The following is an 18,573-nucleotide window of genomic DNA, read 5'->3' on the forward strand; positions in this document are numbered from 1 at the left end:
TTTACATGACAAGTGGGCAAACTCCATCTGCAGATGAAGTTCATGTGACATGATTGAAAGGCCCAGAATGGCTACTAAATAGACCTTGACGTGAGATTGGTTGCCAACTGCTTATTTCTAAGATCAAGACTGAACTAACATTCTTTTCAGGCCTTATGTTAGCACTCCTTGAACTCTTTCTTACAGCCATAGCAAAGCGCACATAGTACAGCACAACATTGCTAGTTTCAAACCAACACAGTGGTTATTTTCACGCACAGTGCCCAGATTGTGTAAGTCATAAATGTACTTGTATCCATCTATGCACCCATGGGCGTGTTGGTCTGAAAGTTAGATGTGGTCAGGTGCATAACAATTTGTTGCATTGTTATCTTGAAGCAGCAGAAATCAACCAACAAAAACACGGTCTAAAGTCAATGGTGCATTATATTCCTGCTGGTTAAAGTGCACATTATTGGGATAGTTGGATTCATAGGCAGGCTCACACTCTGCTTGTTACAGACAGATGCACAGTGAAGTGATCCTCCTTCTCAGTTAAATTGCTGCATGTGCTCATCTGCACTCAAATTAAGTTCTTGATGGGACAGCCAATTGGAAGACGGTGGAAGCAGAAAACCACTTGCTTATCCAATTTGTTTTTTATAGCCATGCGCCAGGTGCAAGCATACCTGGCTTTTAAAGGAAATGACACTCTTGTTATGTGAAAAACACACTCATGATTAATTATAAGCTAAATTTAACCACTTTGACCCGAGGAGACTCCTTCGCACTCAAATTATGCACCATTTAACAAGCAAAAGTGGAGTTTGACACATTGTAAATGAGCTGTTTGTGTTATAGATGGTTTAAATAGGCCTCTAGGACTCTAATAGCAAAGTTTGACTGGAGTCGTTTATGAATTTTCCCTTTCAGTATTTAGTTAGAAGACTCGACAGGAAACGTGGGGAGAGAGATAGAGAGGATGTCTTGTCAGAGAACCTCTACCCAGTCTGAGCTCAGGATGTTGTGGTTTCACTGTATCGTGGTACACACCACGCCTTATTTCTAGAACTCATTTTACTAACATATTTTGGCATGAAATTTAATATTCCAGTCTCCTGCTTTACTATTTCACATGTGAGTCCCTTACTACATTTCCCTAATTCACCCTAATACTCAAGACTTGGTTTGCGTGAGACTGTACAGTTGATGACTTTCACTGTGACCCTTTTAGAGCAGAGTAACCTGTATAACATCAATATTTAATGTACATCTAACTGCACTCCATGCAGCAATATTAAATCTCCTGTTAGAGGGAAGTAATACGCATGGCAATCTGTGACAGGTTTGTCTCACTTCCCTTGAGAAAAGGTTTATGCCGTCATAATCCAGAGCTGTGGTTAGTCAGTCTGCACTTGTTGAAGTACAAAGCAAAGCAATGATCTGAGGTGTATGTGTTTGAGAGGAGTTAGCAGGGCGGTGGAGCTGAGTGCCAGCCTCGTGGGAGAGCCACACGAGAGCTGTTAACGCTGCTTTTTTCAGACAGTAGACACCCACAAATCCTGCTTGAGTCATAGACAAAAAAAAACAATTTAGTTTGTTATTGAATCAAAAGTACACTGCATTATTTTCAGGTTATTATCACTGCTTGTTTAGATGCTGATGGAAGCCCCGCAAGAGACAAAATGTTCTGCTGAGCTTTTATTTTGTTTATTTTCTCTGCAGTGCTCAGAGTAAGTAGGCCCCAGGCACTGCTTTACACCGTGAGAGTATTTGATGGATTCTACAGTAAATAAGACTGTTTCAGCACTTTGTTTACATGCATATTCACCTCTCCTGACTTAAAGTTTAACACTAACCTGTGTCTGTCTGTCCTTTTAAGATGGTCCTGCAGTGTTGACCGCATTCAGGATAAACCTGCACTCAGGTACGGGCAGATCAGAGGCTTTATGTGACGCCTGTCTGTCTGTCCGTCCGTCCTCACACCATCAGCCTCTACTCTTTCTCTTTTCATCCATGCGCTCTCTCATCGCGCCGAACTCTCCCTAATAATAAACCATGTTTCTGCTTCTGATCTGTAAATTCTGCTTTCCGGGTTGTCTGCTAATCAGACCCAGATGTCTGTGTGTCTGTCTGCTCTTTCAGCCTCCATCTCAGCTTGTGATTGCATCTGCAGAGCCTGGCTCCTGGCAGTTAAGTGTTGCTGTGTTCATGGCTGGTGTGTCAAATCTGCACCAATGCATGCAGTCATGCATACTATACAGTATACATGCACACAGTGTAGAGAGGCATGTGCACATGGAAATAAGGTCAATTATGCCTGGGCTAATTGACAATGTGTACCGTGAGAAGGTATACATGGTCAAACCCGGATAATATGCTACACTGTTTATACTGTCATGTCTTTCTCTTTAATATCTCTGGTTGCATTTTGTCAAAGTGTGCAATGTTGAAATCACTGATCAGGAAAACTTTTTGTCATTATTGGATTTTCATAAAATATTTCATCAGTGTGAATAACTACCGTGATCTTTAAGGTATTTAATTTAGTGAATTTGCACACAAACAGTCTTGTTATTTTATCCACAAACAGTTACACAATTTGCTTCCCAGATAAAGTACTATATTGCTTCATATGCCAACATTAGGGATCCACAATATGGACTTTTTTCAGCTGATACAATAACTGATAGTTACCTATTTGTCATGGCCGATACTGATAACATAACTGATATTATCAGAATTTTTTTGTGTTTTCAAAAACAAGCCCATAATCTGTAGTTTATGCACACCTGGGGGTAAGAAAGGCTATAATGTAGTGAGCACAGATGGATAAATATTTAATATTCCATCGCTCCAACTAACTGACATCACTGTTGTTAAGACAACACAAACAAAACAACCGTCCTGAATTTTCATTTGTTTTTAAAAACTTTATAAAAATACTTTGGCTTTTATTGAGCATGCAAAGTAAATTCTTTGTCATAATCTTTCAAATCAGACATGTCAAGATATTAAATACTCAATACCAATATATAAACTAATATAGAACCTCTGCAGATAAACCACTGGGACAAAAGGCACCCCATGTCAATCATAATATGCACAATTAGAAGAAGGACTGATTTCTTTTAAAGTAGCAGCAATGCCACACAATTCAACTTCATTACAAATTGTAACAAGAGCAGTTATAGTCAAGTAAAATATACAAGTTTTAGCAGGAAAATGTATCAACAGTAAAAGTACTCAGTGGGCGACAGAATGGCCTGTCAGAGTGAAATATCAGCCCATTTGATTATAACTGCATCATGGCATATTTTTATATGTACATTTTAATCTTCAAGTAAAAAGTAAAAAAATCTATATATGTCATAAAAATGTCTTTAATATAGTGTAAGTATGAAGAAGGAAAAAGTGGAAGCATTCAAGTAAACTTCAGAATTGTACTCAAATACCTAAGTACAAAAGTATTTACCTGTACACATGCTTTCAACCTCTTAAATGTCAGAACTAGATGGGAAGTTTATGACTTCTTGATATTATAAAATATGCATTATGTATTGTGCTGTGTGTGTGTGTGTGTGTGTGTGTGTGTGTGTGTGTGTGTGTGGGTGGCTGAGGTATCATCTCACAGACAAATACTAGACCCTGGATGTCAGTTCAGATTGAGAGAAGCAGGTTTCCTTTCATAACATTTGTTTTGATGACTCACTCTGGGATACACTGAAGGGGGCCGATCTCAGTTACACATGCCGGTATGTAAAATTACACTGCGGAGCGCTGAATGTGCATCTCGTCTGGGGGCTACACGTGAAATTAGAGGCAGATTTTACGTTCAGAGACATTGGCCATCATAGGGAATGGACATTTTATCAGGTTGTAGAGAATTATGTGTAGGCATGATTCGGCTGGGGAATAGTGGATTTACTTGCTTGAAGAGAGAAAGCCACTTTTATTTCTCTCTGCGTGATCAGCTTATGTCTCTTGGTGCTGATAAATTGGCACAATCCTCTTCTGAGATACTGTACGCCACCAATTTCTTTAATTGTTGGAAGTGAAAGAGGATTGTGTGACCATAAATCTGATTACTCTTTATTGGCCTTTAGCGCTCTGGCTAATGAAGGAGGAGTAGCAATTGAAGGCTTGTTGTCTTAGAAACATATTTCTCTACGGGCCTGACCTGAGAGTGGAGCTCGACCTGTGCCAGGGATGGAGAGGCAACAAGCCTCAGCCTCTGCTGAATCACTATCAGTGACATTGACAAGATTTAAGAAGTCCATACATCTCACATCTCTGTTTTGTTTTTGTTTTTTCTGCATTTTGTGTTTGTGTGTGTCTCAATTCTATTATGTTAAGTGACTTTGATTACCTTTTAAAAGTGCTATAAAAATCAAATGTATTATTAAATCAGAATCAAATGTATTATACAAAAATATGTGAAATGTCTTGAAAGCTCAGATCAGATGAGATCATCAAGTAAAAGGAAATGTACATCTCACTCATGCTACTCATAAAATTCGGCCTTTGACACATTTATTACTTCCCATGTCCCCGGACAGCTGTGGTCATGCTCATTAAACTGATTCACGCTGTTGTTTGCCAATGAAGAAGAAGGAAAGAAAATGGCGACCTCATGGCAGCAAGAAGAAGCTTCTTTGTTTGTTGTTTCGATCATGTGCATTATGCATGGTCACCTTTTTCACCTACATATTAAATAGACAGATAGATATGTAGTCGTAGAAAGGTGACCACGCTTACTGCACATGCTCAAAACAACAAACACAGGAGCTCTATTATGTTCCCAAAGGAAAACATCTGTTTTATCTAATAAGAGAAAGTTTTCAGTCTGATTATCTCACTTTTATTGAAGTAAAGTGGGATTGTCAAGTAGACGGACTGACCAATACTGTCATAAAAACCTGACAAACTGAACTGTTGGTATTACAGTCTATCAAAAAAACATTTTATTCTTGCACAAAGGTTTATACTTTTGTAAGTAAGTTAGTACTATATAATTGCAATGTCAAATATTGTGATATTATGCTGTATAGATTTTTCCTGCATGCAGGTATCTGCATACAAATAGATTTATTTGTGGGTCGACAGTTCTACATGACATGGTCTTTATGCACAAAACTATTTGATTAGGTTTTTCGGCTGAGATCATAGTTTGGATTAAAATACTTAATTAATCCTGGAAGTTATTTTAAGGGGGTGTGTCTTGTAGTAAAGTGGGCGTGTCATGTAGCCTGTAAGCCTGCAAATAGACCCTTCTGTCTGCATAGGGGTCTATGTGGATGATCAAGGATATGGGCTGATGATGACATTTATAACATGGAGACCGAAGGGGAAACACGCTGTTATACAGATACAGAAAGGATAAATCCCACTTTAATTTATGGATTTCTGTCACTGACTATTTTGGACACTGTCATATAAGTTGGTGGTTTAAAGTGTCAGTTTGATTTGGAGCCCACCAGAGGTTAATGGCATGGAGGATATCCCAGGAGAATATCTCAGTTACTGTAAATATTCAGCAGCAGAAGGCTAATTGGGTTGCTTGGGTGGAAAATGTGTCAGTAAACACTGTAATCTCGTTTATTTACACCCTCAAAAGCAACATTTGCTGAGGCAATCTTGCATGAATTTATAACTGTGTGATTTGTGTATACTCTAGGTATTTTGAATGTCTATTTCCATGAGTGCCAGTCACTGTATCTGTGCTGTAGTCTACCTTTGCTGCTCAGTTCTACAAAAGTCAGGTTTCCCCCTGTGTACGACCCCCTTTTTCATGTATTTGTCTCTCTGTGGAAGTCGACATAACACACTGTCAGCCCTTTGCTTCTGTTTGCTCAAGCAGGCTCTGATAACTGGCTGTGCACAGTTGGAGTGAGACCAAAAAAGTCAGACAAAGAAGGGAAGAAAAAAAAGCTTCTTCTAAGATTAGAAGCTGCACAGTCAACGGTGCTTCCCACGAGCCCACTGGGAAAATTTGTCCTTTGTGCACATCAGGGATTCCTAAGGTCTGACTGATGGCATATTTCCATTCCTTTACAGTGAGTCTCCCTATCATTGAGTTTCCACATGCAGACATAACAGCCCCGCTCTCATTGGCTCACACTGCTGTCCGTCACAGTACTGTGTCTAATCAGAGGAGGCTGGATATCTGAGTGTCCTTTGTGTGCCGAATGTTTCATCTAGATGGGAGCTAAGACTTCTGGTACAGCAGCAACGGCAAGCCCCCGGCCCCTCCCCCTGCCTCACTGATGCCTGCTCCTTGCACGTTCCAGCCAGCCTCCCCCACAGGAAGTGCTGCTCTCCCACTATTCAGGAATAAAAGGGGAGCAGGCAGCGAGCGGAGCAATGCTACATGAGCACATTCCCACTGCCAGAGTGGAGGGAGAGAGAGGCACTGCAGGAATGTTGTGTGGCATTGTACGCGGGATGAAGAGAGAGTGTGTGTGTGTGTGTGTGTGTGTGTGTGTGTCGCTGTCTTTGTGTTTCTTATCTCTCTCTCTGCTCCTATGAGCTCGTCAATATGGCAACAGTGTGTATCTGCTGATGTTGCCAGGAGACTGTAGGATTTTTATTGGGCCCTTGTTAACTTGAGTTAGTCTGAGGTGCATGTGCAGCCATAATGATTATTGGCCGGCTCATTGCTCTTAAAGGGAATGTTTGGTTGGAGTGAACCTTATTATTATCCTGTACACCACGAATCCTGCATGGATATAAACAGAGCTTAATCTAGCTGAGCTTAATTACTGGATGTGGTGGGATAAGAAGAGAAGAATTCCCACTCCATTGCTCAACGGTTTAATACTGTACTGTTTCCTTGTCAGGCTAACAAGAATGAAATTCTAACAACAACCTTATTTTTGGAGCTATTTTTTCCTTTGCTGGGTGTGGGTCAGTTTAAACAGGAAGGTGACTGAAATGTCAACTTTTTTTCTGTTTTTTTTAATTTTATTTTTATCCCTAACAAGGAATTTTCTTTGCCAAATCCAAGTCAAGTCTTGCCCACAGTCAACTTGTAAAAAATCACTCTGGTTCGTAGATTGGAAGCCCAAGAGCAAACACACACTGGAGATAGAGTAAGGTCTCAATACTGGCTTTTATTTTTGGTCACAGGTAAAATGATGCAGATCTGGTCCCAGAATAACATCATTCTCACAGGAAATCAGTTAGAGTGAGCAATGAACACTATTAAAGTTTATATTTTATTCATCTTGGGCTAAGCCTGTCCCCCGTACAGAAAATGGACAGATCGCCACCGATTCTATTGGCCAGGCAGTTACTAATAACAACAGCTGTTCACCATGTTTGTTCTACACAATGTGTGAGAGTGTGTGTCTTGTCCTCAATAGCATTTAGCTAGGAGTTACCACGTCTAAATAGGACTGCTGAGAACCCAAACAGTGCCCTTGAACATCTATGAAAAAAAGATTACAAAATCACCAGCAAAGTGGAAAGTCACATTTACTCTACACAGCATTACAATTATCCGAATATAAAACAAACTGATCATCAGTTCTTTTTTACTTTGATTATTAAACTCCACTTATATCAGTTTTTTATGGTTGTAAATTAAACTTTTAGGACTATTTTATTGTCCCCATTATAAAAAATCAACAGAATAAAGTGTGTGACAGACAGACAGATTGTCTGATTTCATAGATTCTTTGATTGTCTGGAATCTGAAATTTAGCACCCACATGTAGCCTAAAAGGAATTGTCTGTTGTTTCATAACCACATTTTTTGGCAGTCAAATCAGATCTTTGGATTAAGTATTTGAGATAGCTTTGTAACCTCCTCCAGTCTTATGCAAATCAACAATTCTTGATCGTAGCTCTTCAGAGATCTCTTTTTTGAGAGGCGTGGTTCACATCAGAAGATGCTTCTTGCTAATAGCAAACTCCAAAAGTTTGAGTGTTTTTTATAGGTGAAAGTAGCTCTACACCTCACTCAAATCTGATTCCAGTTAGCTCTTGATGTAGTCATTAGTCAAAGAGTTCACTTATTTTTTCCAACAGCACTTTGAATGTTTTAATGGATGTGTTCAATAAAGACATGAAATATTTAAATTGTTTGTGCGGTATTAGGGAAAGCACATTGTGTTTGTCTATATTTTGGGACTTAGATGCAGATCAGATCACATTTTATGACAAATTAATGCAGAAAACTAGGTCATTTCAACTTTTTCATGCCACTGTATATAAAAACAACATTTTTCTTTTGCAGATGAAAATGGAGGAAATGGCATCAACTCATTATCTGAGACATCAACTCTGCCTGGACATACAGAGGTTAGTACTGATGTATACACTCGCAAACTGTTAAGGACGATGTTTGACAAGAGTTACAGGTACAGCTAGCAGCTGGTTAGCTTAGCATAGCATAAAAACTGGAAAAAGGGGTAAACAGCTAGCCTGGCTCTGTCTGTAGGTGAAGAAATCAGCGTACCAACACCTCTAGCATGTTTTGTTATGTTTATTTAATTTGTACAAAACATAAAAGTGTGAAAATGGCAAGAGCCCAATCATTTCCACGCTTTGTGCTATGCGCTAACCTAAGTGGTTAGTTGCTAGCTGTAGCTTCATAGTAACTGTACCGAAATAAGAGTAATATTAAACTCACTGCTGGAAAACTAATAGCCTAATTCCTAAAATATTGAACTGTTCCTTTAAATATTACATTGTTTGGTAGTGTTTTTATTTTATTTTATTTGATCTGTTGCAAATCAGAATTAGCTGTAAAAATTGTTTTACAGCTGAAATCAAGTACAATTTGTTTTATTTCACAGAAAGTCCATCTCCTCACTTCATGTATTATTAAGTTGCATTTTAAGCATTTTTTGATTAAGAAATTAAATTCAACATACATTCCACATGTGCAGTCAAGACTCATTTTCATGAACATTACAACTGTGCATGGAACTCTGGAGTCATTAGGAGCTCAAGTATTATGATAGGCACAAAGGTAATATTTAAATAGGGTAATAAAGAAACCAAGTGCAACATCTAATGCATAAAAGAAAGAAAAGAAGTAACATAAAATGATGATAAGAACAATAACGAGCTGTCCCCTATCACTCTCAGGTCTACCCTTTATAAAAACCTTTTTATCAGTAGTTCTGGAGGTGTCTTTTGTTATATTCCCAAAGCCCTCGTTAGTCATTTTCATAGCTACAAGATTGTTTATGTTGGTGTTTGTTGGTGTAATTTCGTAGGCTTAGATGACTGACCTTCTGTCGACTCACCACTCTCCTCACTGAGTCACAAGACCTCTGTGTCTCACAGAGCTCCGTGAGACAGAAATAAACTGTCGCTGCTCAAACAGAAGCCTGTTGTCAGTCTGTTGGGTTGATACAGTGATACAGCGTGGCCCGCAAACAGATGGTTTATATCCTAATTCATAACGCTGATTATATTATGTTTCCATGATTTATGACTCCAGGATTCAGTGCACGAATGGGTTGGTGCTATTCTATCAAACACTTTCTGTTTTCACCGCTCATTAGGTCAGAACATGATTAAATAACAGTATAACGAGCAGCGTTCACGCCCCTGTTACAAAAAGGTCTGTTAGAGGATGTGAGGCTCTGATAAACCAGCTGGGTGGAGTTCAGTAAACTACTGAAAATACTGAGTTTAACCCTTTATAGTGTAGCTCTGTCAGTGGCCTTTATCATTAATTTGTTAACAATCAATCAATCAGACTTTATTTGTATAGCACTTTTCATACAATAGAAATGTAACACAAAGTGCTTCACATAAAAAAGGAGAAAATAATAATATTAATAATTATAATAATAAAACATAGAAAAAAGCAAACAAACACCCTCCGCCCATCCCCAACCCTCCACCCCTGACCCTCCATCCACCCATCCCATTATAAACAAAGCACAAACTGAGGAAGCTCTATCTCAACATGGCAGGTTAGAAATTAATTAGATAAAATAAATAAAAAAATATGTAAGGTAAGATAAAATAATGAAAACAATAGATAAATAATTAAAAAGTAGAGAGTATGGTAAGGTATGTATATATATATATATATATATATATATATATATACATATATATATATATATATATATATATACATATACATATATATACATATATATATATATAATGGTTCAAGTACAAGCCAAATTAAAAAGATAAGTCTTAAGTTTGCTCTCAAAATTAAAAAATAAATAAAAATTAAAAATGAAAATATATATATATAAGTTTGAAATTGTAACTCAGTCATCAAAGTAGTTATGATTCAGTTCAGTTTGAAAATATGATCTACAAGCTGTCTACAAACACATTAGATATTGTTAGAAATAATCTGTTATTCTGTCTCTGTGCATGGGGGTCACTATCTGATTGACTAGGTCACTATCTATGCATGTGTAATTCACTAGTGTGCCCTCTCTCTATGCATTTATAGATTAATCATGTAAGATGCTTTTGATACAATGATCATGTACTAATATTGTTTTAAAACTATGATTACTCTAAATACATTTATTCCATCTGCTTAAACTTAGTAAGATTCTATCATCACAAAATTTGTGTTCCCACCAATATCTCTGCAAGTCATAACAATTAGAATTGGGTTATTCAACGTGTGTGACGAGCGTAGACTAAAAGTTTAGAGTCATATCTTTAATTATGCTATGCTTAGTGCCTTTCACTGTTTAGCCACAAGAAGTAGAAACATCCTTTTCTGCAACAAAACTTTGTTTAGATTGGACTTGCCAGAGCAGCTAAGACAAAACTTGTGCCTCCCTGGAGCAACCAAACATCAACACAGCTTTAGTTTCAATGCATTGTTTAGTCTTGTTGTCCTGAATGAGTTTTTTCCCAATCCTGATCAGATACTTGTTGTTGTACTGTTCTCATCTGAGTTATGAAACAGTCAGCTAAACTCATCTCTCCAAAAATCTCTGATCAGGCCGTGTGAAGTACTTGGCAGGATTTTAATGAAGAAAAGGTAAAACTGAAAATAAACAAAGAATACAGACAATATTTACCATGTGCATAAGTAAAATATAACAAATATAATTTACAACATGTTAAATCCTCCTAAACAAATATGCTCTTCCGGATAACAAAACAGGAGTCTTCTAACAGTAAGGAGACCAGAGAGTCACCAAAATAAAAGTCACCTCTTCAAAATAAAAGTCCTTCAATTTCTCCTAACTGTTACATGACTTTTTTTTCAATATAATACAGCCTCACAGTGCAACACTTTAAGTATATTAAAGTCATTAAAATAGTCTTTGTTTTTTCATATTTAAACTTTTTGGCCTTGTCACTGTCTCAAAGGAATTGGTTTGCATGTGAATTAAAGCTTCACAGATAAAAAAGCTGACAGAGGATCAATATGGCTCAATGGCCCATTCAGATCAGTTAAAAATGCCATGATTTGCCCCAATACTGAGTCTTGAGAATGGATTTGTACATTCCTGCCGTTTAATGTGGACTTTACACTCTGACTTAAAACAGAGCGCACTTATTCCTTTAGATTATGAGATATATTAGTTGTATTTAGCTCTGCAAATAAATACACATACTGTATATTATAGACACTTATTACAGTAAATCACACACTGTAGATCACTTAATCTACTTTCCTATTTTGATCATTTCCAGTAAGAGTGTTGTTTCCGGATGACTGGAAATGTAATTAGTGTCAACAAAGAACATTTCCACATTACTGAAAAAAAATCTGGACTCAACGAACTTACAGTTAAAGATTTAAGACAATGAGAAATTCTAAAGTTGGTATAGAAAATGTAGAGCATGTTTCTACTCCTCCATCTATTTTAGTATAATGACAGACTGTGATTGTACTGTGTCCAGAACTTCCTGTTTTATGTGGGTTTTCTGCAGCCATTGTGGTCTCGCTCTAAATTTTTCTCCCAAGGAAACACGATCTCTTGAAATACTGTGAACTCCCTGGAATCAGTAGCCTGCAGTAACCTCAATTACAAGTTTAATTCTCGGACACAATTTGCTTCTCTCTGTATATAAAATACTGTATATCTAGTTTTAACTCTTTACGTCTTCAGGATTATGACAGTTTCCTTTCTTGCTGCGTCAGTATCTGTTCAAGTTCAAGTATTGCGTGTCTGTTTGCTTTCGCTTCCCGGTCTGTGAGAACGCTAAAGGAGTTGTTTGTCTGTTTGTTTCTCTTTCAGACAGACAAGCTGCAGCCGAACAAAGACACCGTCTTCTTCAGGGACGGCGTTCGGAGGATAGACTTTGTGTTGTCCTACGTAGATGACAAGGATGGAGAGAAGAAGCAGGTGAGTGACACAGTGAAGAAGAAACAAGCTGCCGCCAGTTGACGACTCAGCGTTTTTGCAGTGCGGCCAGTGACTAACCGTGATGCTGCTGAAGTTACACAATTTATATCCAACACAGGAATACGTGGTGCTACGAAGAGGAAGTGAGATTCAGATTGTATATTTTCCACAGACATCTATGGCCTTTAGTATTTGGGTCAAGTAGCTTGTCAGACATAAGTTCAGCCATATCTATTATCTTATTGTGTTGGATACATATTTAATCAACATTTAGGTAATTATATATATAAAAGTATAAGATCAGTTTCTGTGACGGAAGATACCCAGCATTAAAGGGCTTGTATTGGGACAAAATAAACTACAATGGAAAATCCATCATTTTCAGTAGTGTAGCTGTATCTCAAATCGGACACAAAATTTCACATTAACTACTAATATAAATGATCATGTTATGCTTCCAATTAATTAAATGGTATGAAACTTTACTTTAATACTTTATTTTTGGATAGGGACAGTGCACATTAATGAACATCGAAAAACATCTTTGTAAATATGCCGGATTATAGCAGAGCTGCTAGTTTGCATCCGTAGTCCCTAAAAAAAGAAAAAGAAATACAAATATAAAAGACAGCAAGTACATAGGTAAGATACAAATAGAGGAGACAACACAACACAACACAACACAACACAACACAACACACAACTAAACAACAACTAAAGTATAACTTCTTATCTTTCTACCCATATATTGTTTAAACCATGTACGCTAGCCTTGGGTTTACCAGAAGCGGCAAAAAGGACGCTAACACCGGTGAATTAGCCGTGTGCTAACTGTATCCCACATCAGACACTTGGATCTCCTCACTGTAAAACAATGGGGGCTGTTGAGTTTTTCGGGGCTAATTGGATGTTTCTGGGTAAGCCAAATAAATAACACCGTTATCAACCATCGTTATCAACACACCCGGACCATACTTCTGTCCTTCACAATAAAAGACAGTACAGTAAAAATGAAGATGTACTTTTAAGATTGTTACCCGAGCGTTTTTTACTGCTTTCTCTCATCAGAGTTACTTTTGTATTGTAATCAGACATGTAAATCTTCTTGTACATAAATTAAATTTCACATGTAGATTGTTAAATATGTACAAATCAATTATACCTACACTGGCGGTGGCGATCTTATTTGAAATGACCGTAAACACACTGGAAAGTGCGGCATTGTAGATGTGTCCAATTTGGGAGACAGTCTCTATAATTGTTGCTGTCTGGCAAATTGTTTACTCTAATAACTTAATTTTGTATGTCTATTCTAACTAGATTAATTTCTTCTTTTGTCAAAGGTGATATTTTGTTTCTTTCTCGCGTGAATCACAATGTAACTCATTGGACAGTTAGCTCATCTATACTTTTGTGAATCCAGTTTCCTTGTGGAAGGAAGGATGGTTGGAATCTTTGTTTGTTTTTCTTATTTGTAATTACTATAATTTAATTATAAGGTGCTTCCAGCAAAGACCTCAAAGGTCAAATACTGGTCTTTAACCTTTACTGAAAGTGTGTTTGTCTCTCTGTCTACCTACATGCACAGTGAAGGCAGAGGACTATTCAAATTCTTCCTGTTATGAAGCAGGTTACTGTATCGCTACAACATCATCATCGATCAGTAATCTGAAAAGGTCAAAACACAGAGGCGTCATTAATAAAAGTCATGAATGACTGATGTAGACAAAGTTTCTCTCCTGGTTCTCCTCAATCATAGCGCCACATTTTCAACCTTTATTCTCACAGAGAGATTTCACTAAGAGCAACACTCCCTTTTTAAGCAAGGTTGTTTTTAAACTTTCACACTCACACCTGGAAGCTGCACAGAACAACCACTGTGAGATCACACTGTACTCAGAAGTGGAAACTTATTTTTTCTATTTTTGAAAAAGCAGCTCCGTTTATCCATGGATCTAAACTGTGGGGTGTATTTTTAAAATTTAAATTTAACCTTTATTTAAGGTCCATTTTGCATAATTTCTTTGTGCATTTCTCTGTTCCAAAGCAATACTATTTCAATCAGCATGTTCAAAACATAACATAAGATTTATTTGTTCCCAACTTATTACATTATATAGCTACTTTTTCTTTTCCTGAAAATGTGGTTGATTGAACCTTTATTTAACTGGGAAGTCCACTAAGATTGTACGGTGTAAACCTGACCAAGATAAACAGTAACAGATAAAAAAGAGATCAAATGCAATAGACAGGAAATATAATCATAAAAAGCACAAGAAAGAGACTGAAACTCAAATAAATAAATAAACAGTTATATTTCTCGGATTCAATGACTTTTAGCATACTTGTTTTGCCAATGGGAACAGATTATGTAGAAGCAATTTGGCTTAATTAAAAAATAATCAAATATGCAAACTCTGAAAATTGTTTTAAGTAACCTCTCAGGGAGCCTGTAGCTTTAATTTTCATCTTTTTGCTGAATATTTATTTATTTAATATTTTCTTCCTGTTTCCTTGCAGTTTAATGTTGATCATGTTTATGGGGTAAAAGTCAATTGTATGTATATGTACATGTTTTTTGTGTTTATTTTTTAAGCATTTTCTGAGTGAAAGGTGATACAGATTTTTCATTATTATTCTAGTATCATGTGGCACATTTTTGTTGTGCCCACATGTTTCGGAAAAAAATTCCAGAGTTAAATCTAAGACATAACTGTGCTCCCCACGTGATTCATCTCGGTCAGTAATTAAGAGTTTGCCTCCCAGCAGCAGACTTTTTTTGTGCGAGCCACGCCCATTGTCACACCCACCTCATGCCTGCTGTGTGACCAGTCTGGATGAAGGACAACGTGCTAAGACTGTGTGTGTGCGTGGCTCTCATGCTTGTGGTTTGTGTGTTTGTGTGTGTGTGTATCTACAGGACAGGAGGAGGGAGTTTGAGGCCAACCTTGAGAAAGCAGGACTGGAGCTGGAGACGGAGGACAAAGCAGTAAGACATTCACACACAGAGTAGCAGCACCACCTAGTGGACAGTTTACTGAGGCACAACAAGCTCTAGTGAAGGAGTCTTAAAGGGATGGCTCACTATTCAACACTATTGCTGCATTACAGATCACATACTTTTTCTTTTTACTTTTAGTTTGTTTTGCTATTGCCCTGATAAAGTGCTTACTGTTGCATGCATTAGGAACTTAGAGTTTTTCACCCTTGAACTTTGACCCTCTTGCTCATATAATCATGACTAAACAATCAGGCTGCTGTCTGCCTGTCTGTCTCAGTCGATGTGACAATTTTCCGCTGTGCAAAGGATTGTGGGTCAGAATACCAGTAAAACATGCTGGCTATGCATTCTGCAAAATATGCCCGGATGCAGAAGGACATCCTGGTGTTTCTTTTCATTTGACACTATGAATTCAGGCTCACCAGATCTATTTCTGGCATATTAAATATTGTGGCAGTATGGGTATCTGAACCAAGGTTATTATAGTTAACGAAAACTCACGAAATAACGAAAACTAGAAAAAACATTTTTGTTAACTGAAATAATAACGAGAATAAGAAGAAGAAAAAAGATCACTAACTGAAACTGTATTTTGTGGTTACAAAACTAACTAAAATTATAGTGAAAATGTCCTTAGTTTTCTTTTTCATACGTAAACCTTTTTGGTTGATATGAAACCTATTTCATCTATTTGGTTTTATGATTTAGTAAACGTATTGGGGCTGAGATGGATAAGGCAAAGGAAATAAAGGCAACATTTATTGTGACCTTATTGAATCTGGCACCCAACAAATACCCCATTACAAAAAAACTAAAAAAAGACTAAAAGATTAATAAAAATTAAACTAAAACTAAGCATTTTCCAAAAAATAAAAACCAATTAAAACTAGCAAACTCACTCTAAAAACTCATTGAAACTAATTGAATTTGAAAACAAAAATTGGCAATGAAGTTAAAACTGAAACTAATGAAAAATCCAAAACTATTATAACCTTGATCTGAACACACCCATTACACTACCATCCATCCAAGTTCTTAAAGGAAATTGTGTGTAAAATACTAAGTGTTTTTCTTCCTTCTGTGGTTCTACCAGGACTCCAAAGACCAAAAGACATATTTCTTGAAGATCCACGCTCCGTGGGAGGTGCTGGCCACCTACGCCGATGTCTTAAAAATCAAAGTTCCCTTCAAGCTGAGTGACATCCCCCACGGTCAGGATGTCCCTCTGGAGTGGCTCTCCCATCCTTTCCGCCTGCCGGAGCACATCATGCGTCCTCAGCCCGACTACTTCACCTACCCCTTCGACAAGGCCAAGACCGACTTCTTCCTCATCAATGACAAGGACACTTTCTTCCCGCCTTCCACCAGGAACAGAATCGTGAGTGTTTCTTATTTCAACCCAGAATTCAATTGTTAAGTTAAAAAGGCTTATGAAAAATGATATGCTAAAAAAGAAAAGGTTGCAAACTGGATGAGGGCGTTCAGTGTTTTGTTTTGTTGTTATTTGTTTGTTCGTTTGTTTGTTTTCTTTGCGGGAGTAATAGAAATTGTCAGATCTAATTTGTTTGATATACCATGGTTGACTGATAAGAACATACATAAATAATAATAATAATAATAATAATAATAATATATATTTATCTGACATTAAGTGGTTATACATAGAGAGAAAATCTCTTATTTGAAGTGTTGAATACCAGAGGAGAGGCCTAGATAAGTATTTTTTACTTCAGCCAACTCCCTTTTTTTCGGACCAAAATGATAAAAGGAAATGTGTATTGAATATTAAGTCAACTGGTTCTTATATCTATCTTATTACTTAGACGGGGCAGATGCATTTATATGTATAGGGCTATATATACTGTATGTGTGTAAATGTTTATATGTTTATGTACATCTGTATAATGACTATGTATACGTATATGCATCTAGCCTATGCTGTTTTTTGTTGTTGTTTATTTTTCGGTTCGAAAAGAAGAATTAATCAAATTAAAAAATGAAATGAAATATATTGCAAATATCTTATAAACCTTAAAGCATGTCAAAAGTTTGCTTCACCTGAGACATGACCCAAAACGAGTTGTTAAAAATAAGATAAGAAAAATAAGAGTCCCTAAATTTCACTTAATGTTGTTTGTTTGGTTATTGTGTCGTATATTAAGTGTCAGGAGATGTTTTGACGAGAAATTAGACAATACAGTTGCTAGAATTTCAGTGAATATGAATGATAAATTAGTTTTCTTTGAATTGTTCTCGGCAGGCTGACCCTGAGAGACTTTGCCTGTGTTACAGTGTTTACTCTGCAGTGGTAGAGCATGCTTGCGCAACAATGAAGCAAAATGTAAAATGCATTTAGCTAAGAAGTTCCAGCAAATCCAAATCCTTTAATCCCTCTTTTTAAATCCCCTCCTTGTTCTAAGGTGTACTACATCCTGGCTCGTTGCCCGTACTACAAAGACTGTCTGCAAGAAAAGGATAAGACGGGAATCAAACGTCTCATCAGCAATGGGACGTATACCACTGCATTTCCAGTACATGATGTAAGACACATGGGAGAGAGAACATGAACTTTCAATGTACATTTACACATTTACACATTAACACTTCCACTTCAGGAGTTATTTTACTTCCACTTCATTACAGAGTGAGGAAACGGTGTACAGCTGCTACTTTAATCTAATAACGCACACCATCCAGCACATACACACTGAACATTGATATTCGCTGGAAACTATTTGAATATTATTGGAAAATTGAACCTTGTAGCGCACTTTAAAACTCCGAAAGACACACACACACACACACACACACACATTCTTGTACTTCTATCTTTGTGAGGGCCCTCATTGTAATAGTGAATTCCTTGCAAGGTTATAATAGTTTCGGATTTTTCATTAGTTTTAGTTTTAATTTCGTTGTGATTTTTTGTTTTCAAATTCAGTTAGTTTTAATTAGTTTTTAGAGTCAGTTTACTTGTTTTAGTTTAGTGTTTATTTTTTTGAAATGCTTTAGTTTTAGTTCAGTTTTTATTAGTTTTAGTTTTCTGTAATGGGGTATTTGTTGGGTGGGAGATTAAAAGAGGTCACAGTAAATTTTGCCTTTATTTCCTGTGCCTCATCCATCTTCGTTATGTATGAAAAAAGTTGACAAAGACGAAAATGAAGGACATTTTCACTATAATTTTACTTAGTTTTGCAACCACACAATACAGTTTCAGTTAATTATCATTATCATGTAACCTTTAACCCTTAAAACAAAGTCTGAAATCTCAAAAAAAACCTTTAAAGAAGT

General features: G+C 36.9%; 1 protein-coding gene across 2 annotated transcripts in view; it reads left to right on the forward strand.

Moving 5' to 3' along the window:
• The window catches only part of ano5b (anoctamin 5b), a 46,713-nt gene that overhangs the window by 12,823 nt on the left and 15,317 nt on the right, over positions 1-18,573 (forward strand). The window contains exons 4-9 of one of the 2 annotated variants that reach the window (XM_059357007.1): positions 1,862-1,906; positions 8,219-8,283; positions 12,174-12,281; positions 15,202-15,270; positions 16,376-16,660; positions 17,703-17,822. In XM_059357007.1, the coding sequence (XP_059212990.1) occupies positions 1,862-1,906; positions 8,219-8,283; positions 12,174-12,281; positions 15,202-15,270; positions 16,376-16,660; positions 17,703-17,822 (692 nt within the window). The remainder of the gene's footprint in view (positions 1-1,861; positions 1,907-8,218; positions 8,284-12,173; positions 12,282-15,201; positions 15,271-16,375; positions 16,661-17,702; positions 17,823-18,573) is intronic. The other variant, XM_059357014.1, reaches the window with a different exon arrangement.

This window comes from Centropristis striata, chromosome 2 (genome assembly GCF_030273125.1).
Source record: "Centropristis striata isolate RG_2023a ecotype Rhode Island chromosome 2, C.striata_1.0, whole genome shotgun sequence".
NCBI lineage: Eukaryota > Metazoa > Chordata > Actinopteri > Perciformes > Serranidae > Centropristis > Centropristis striata.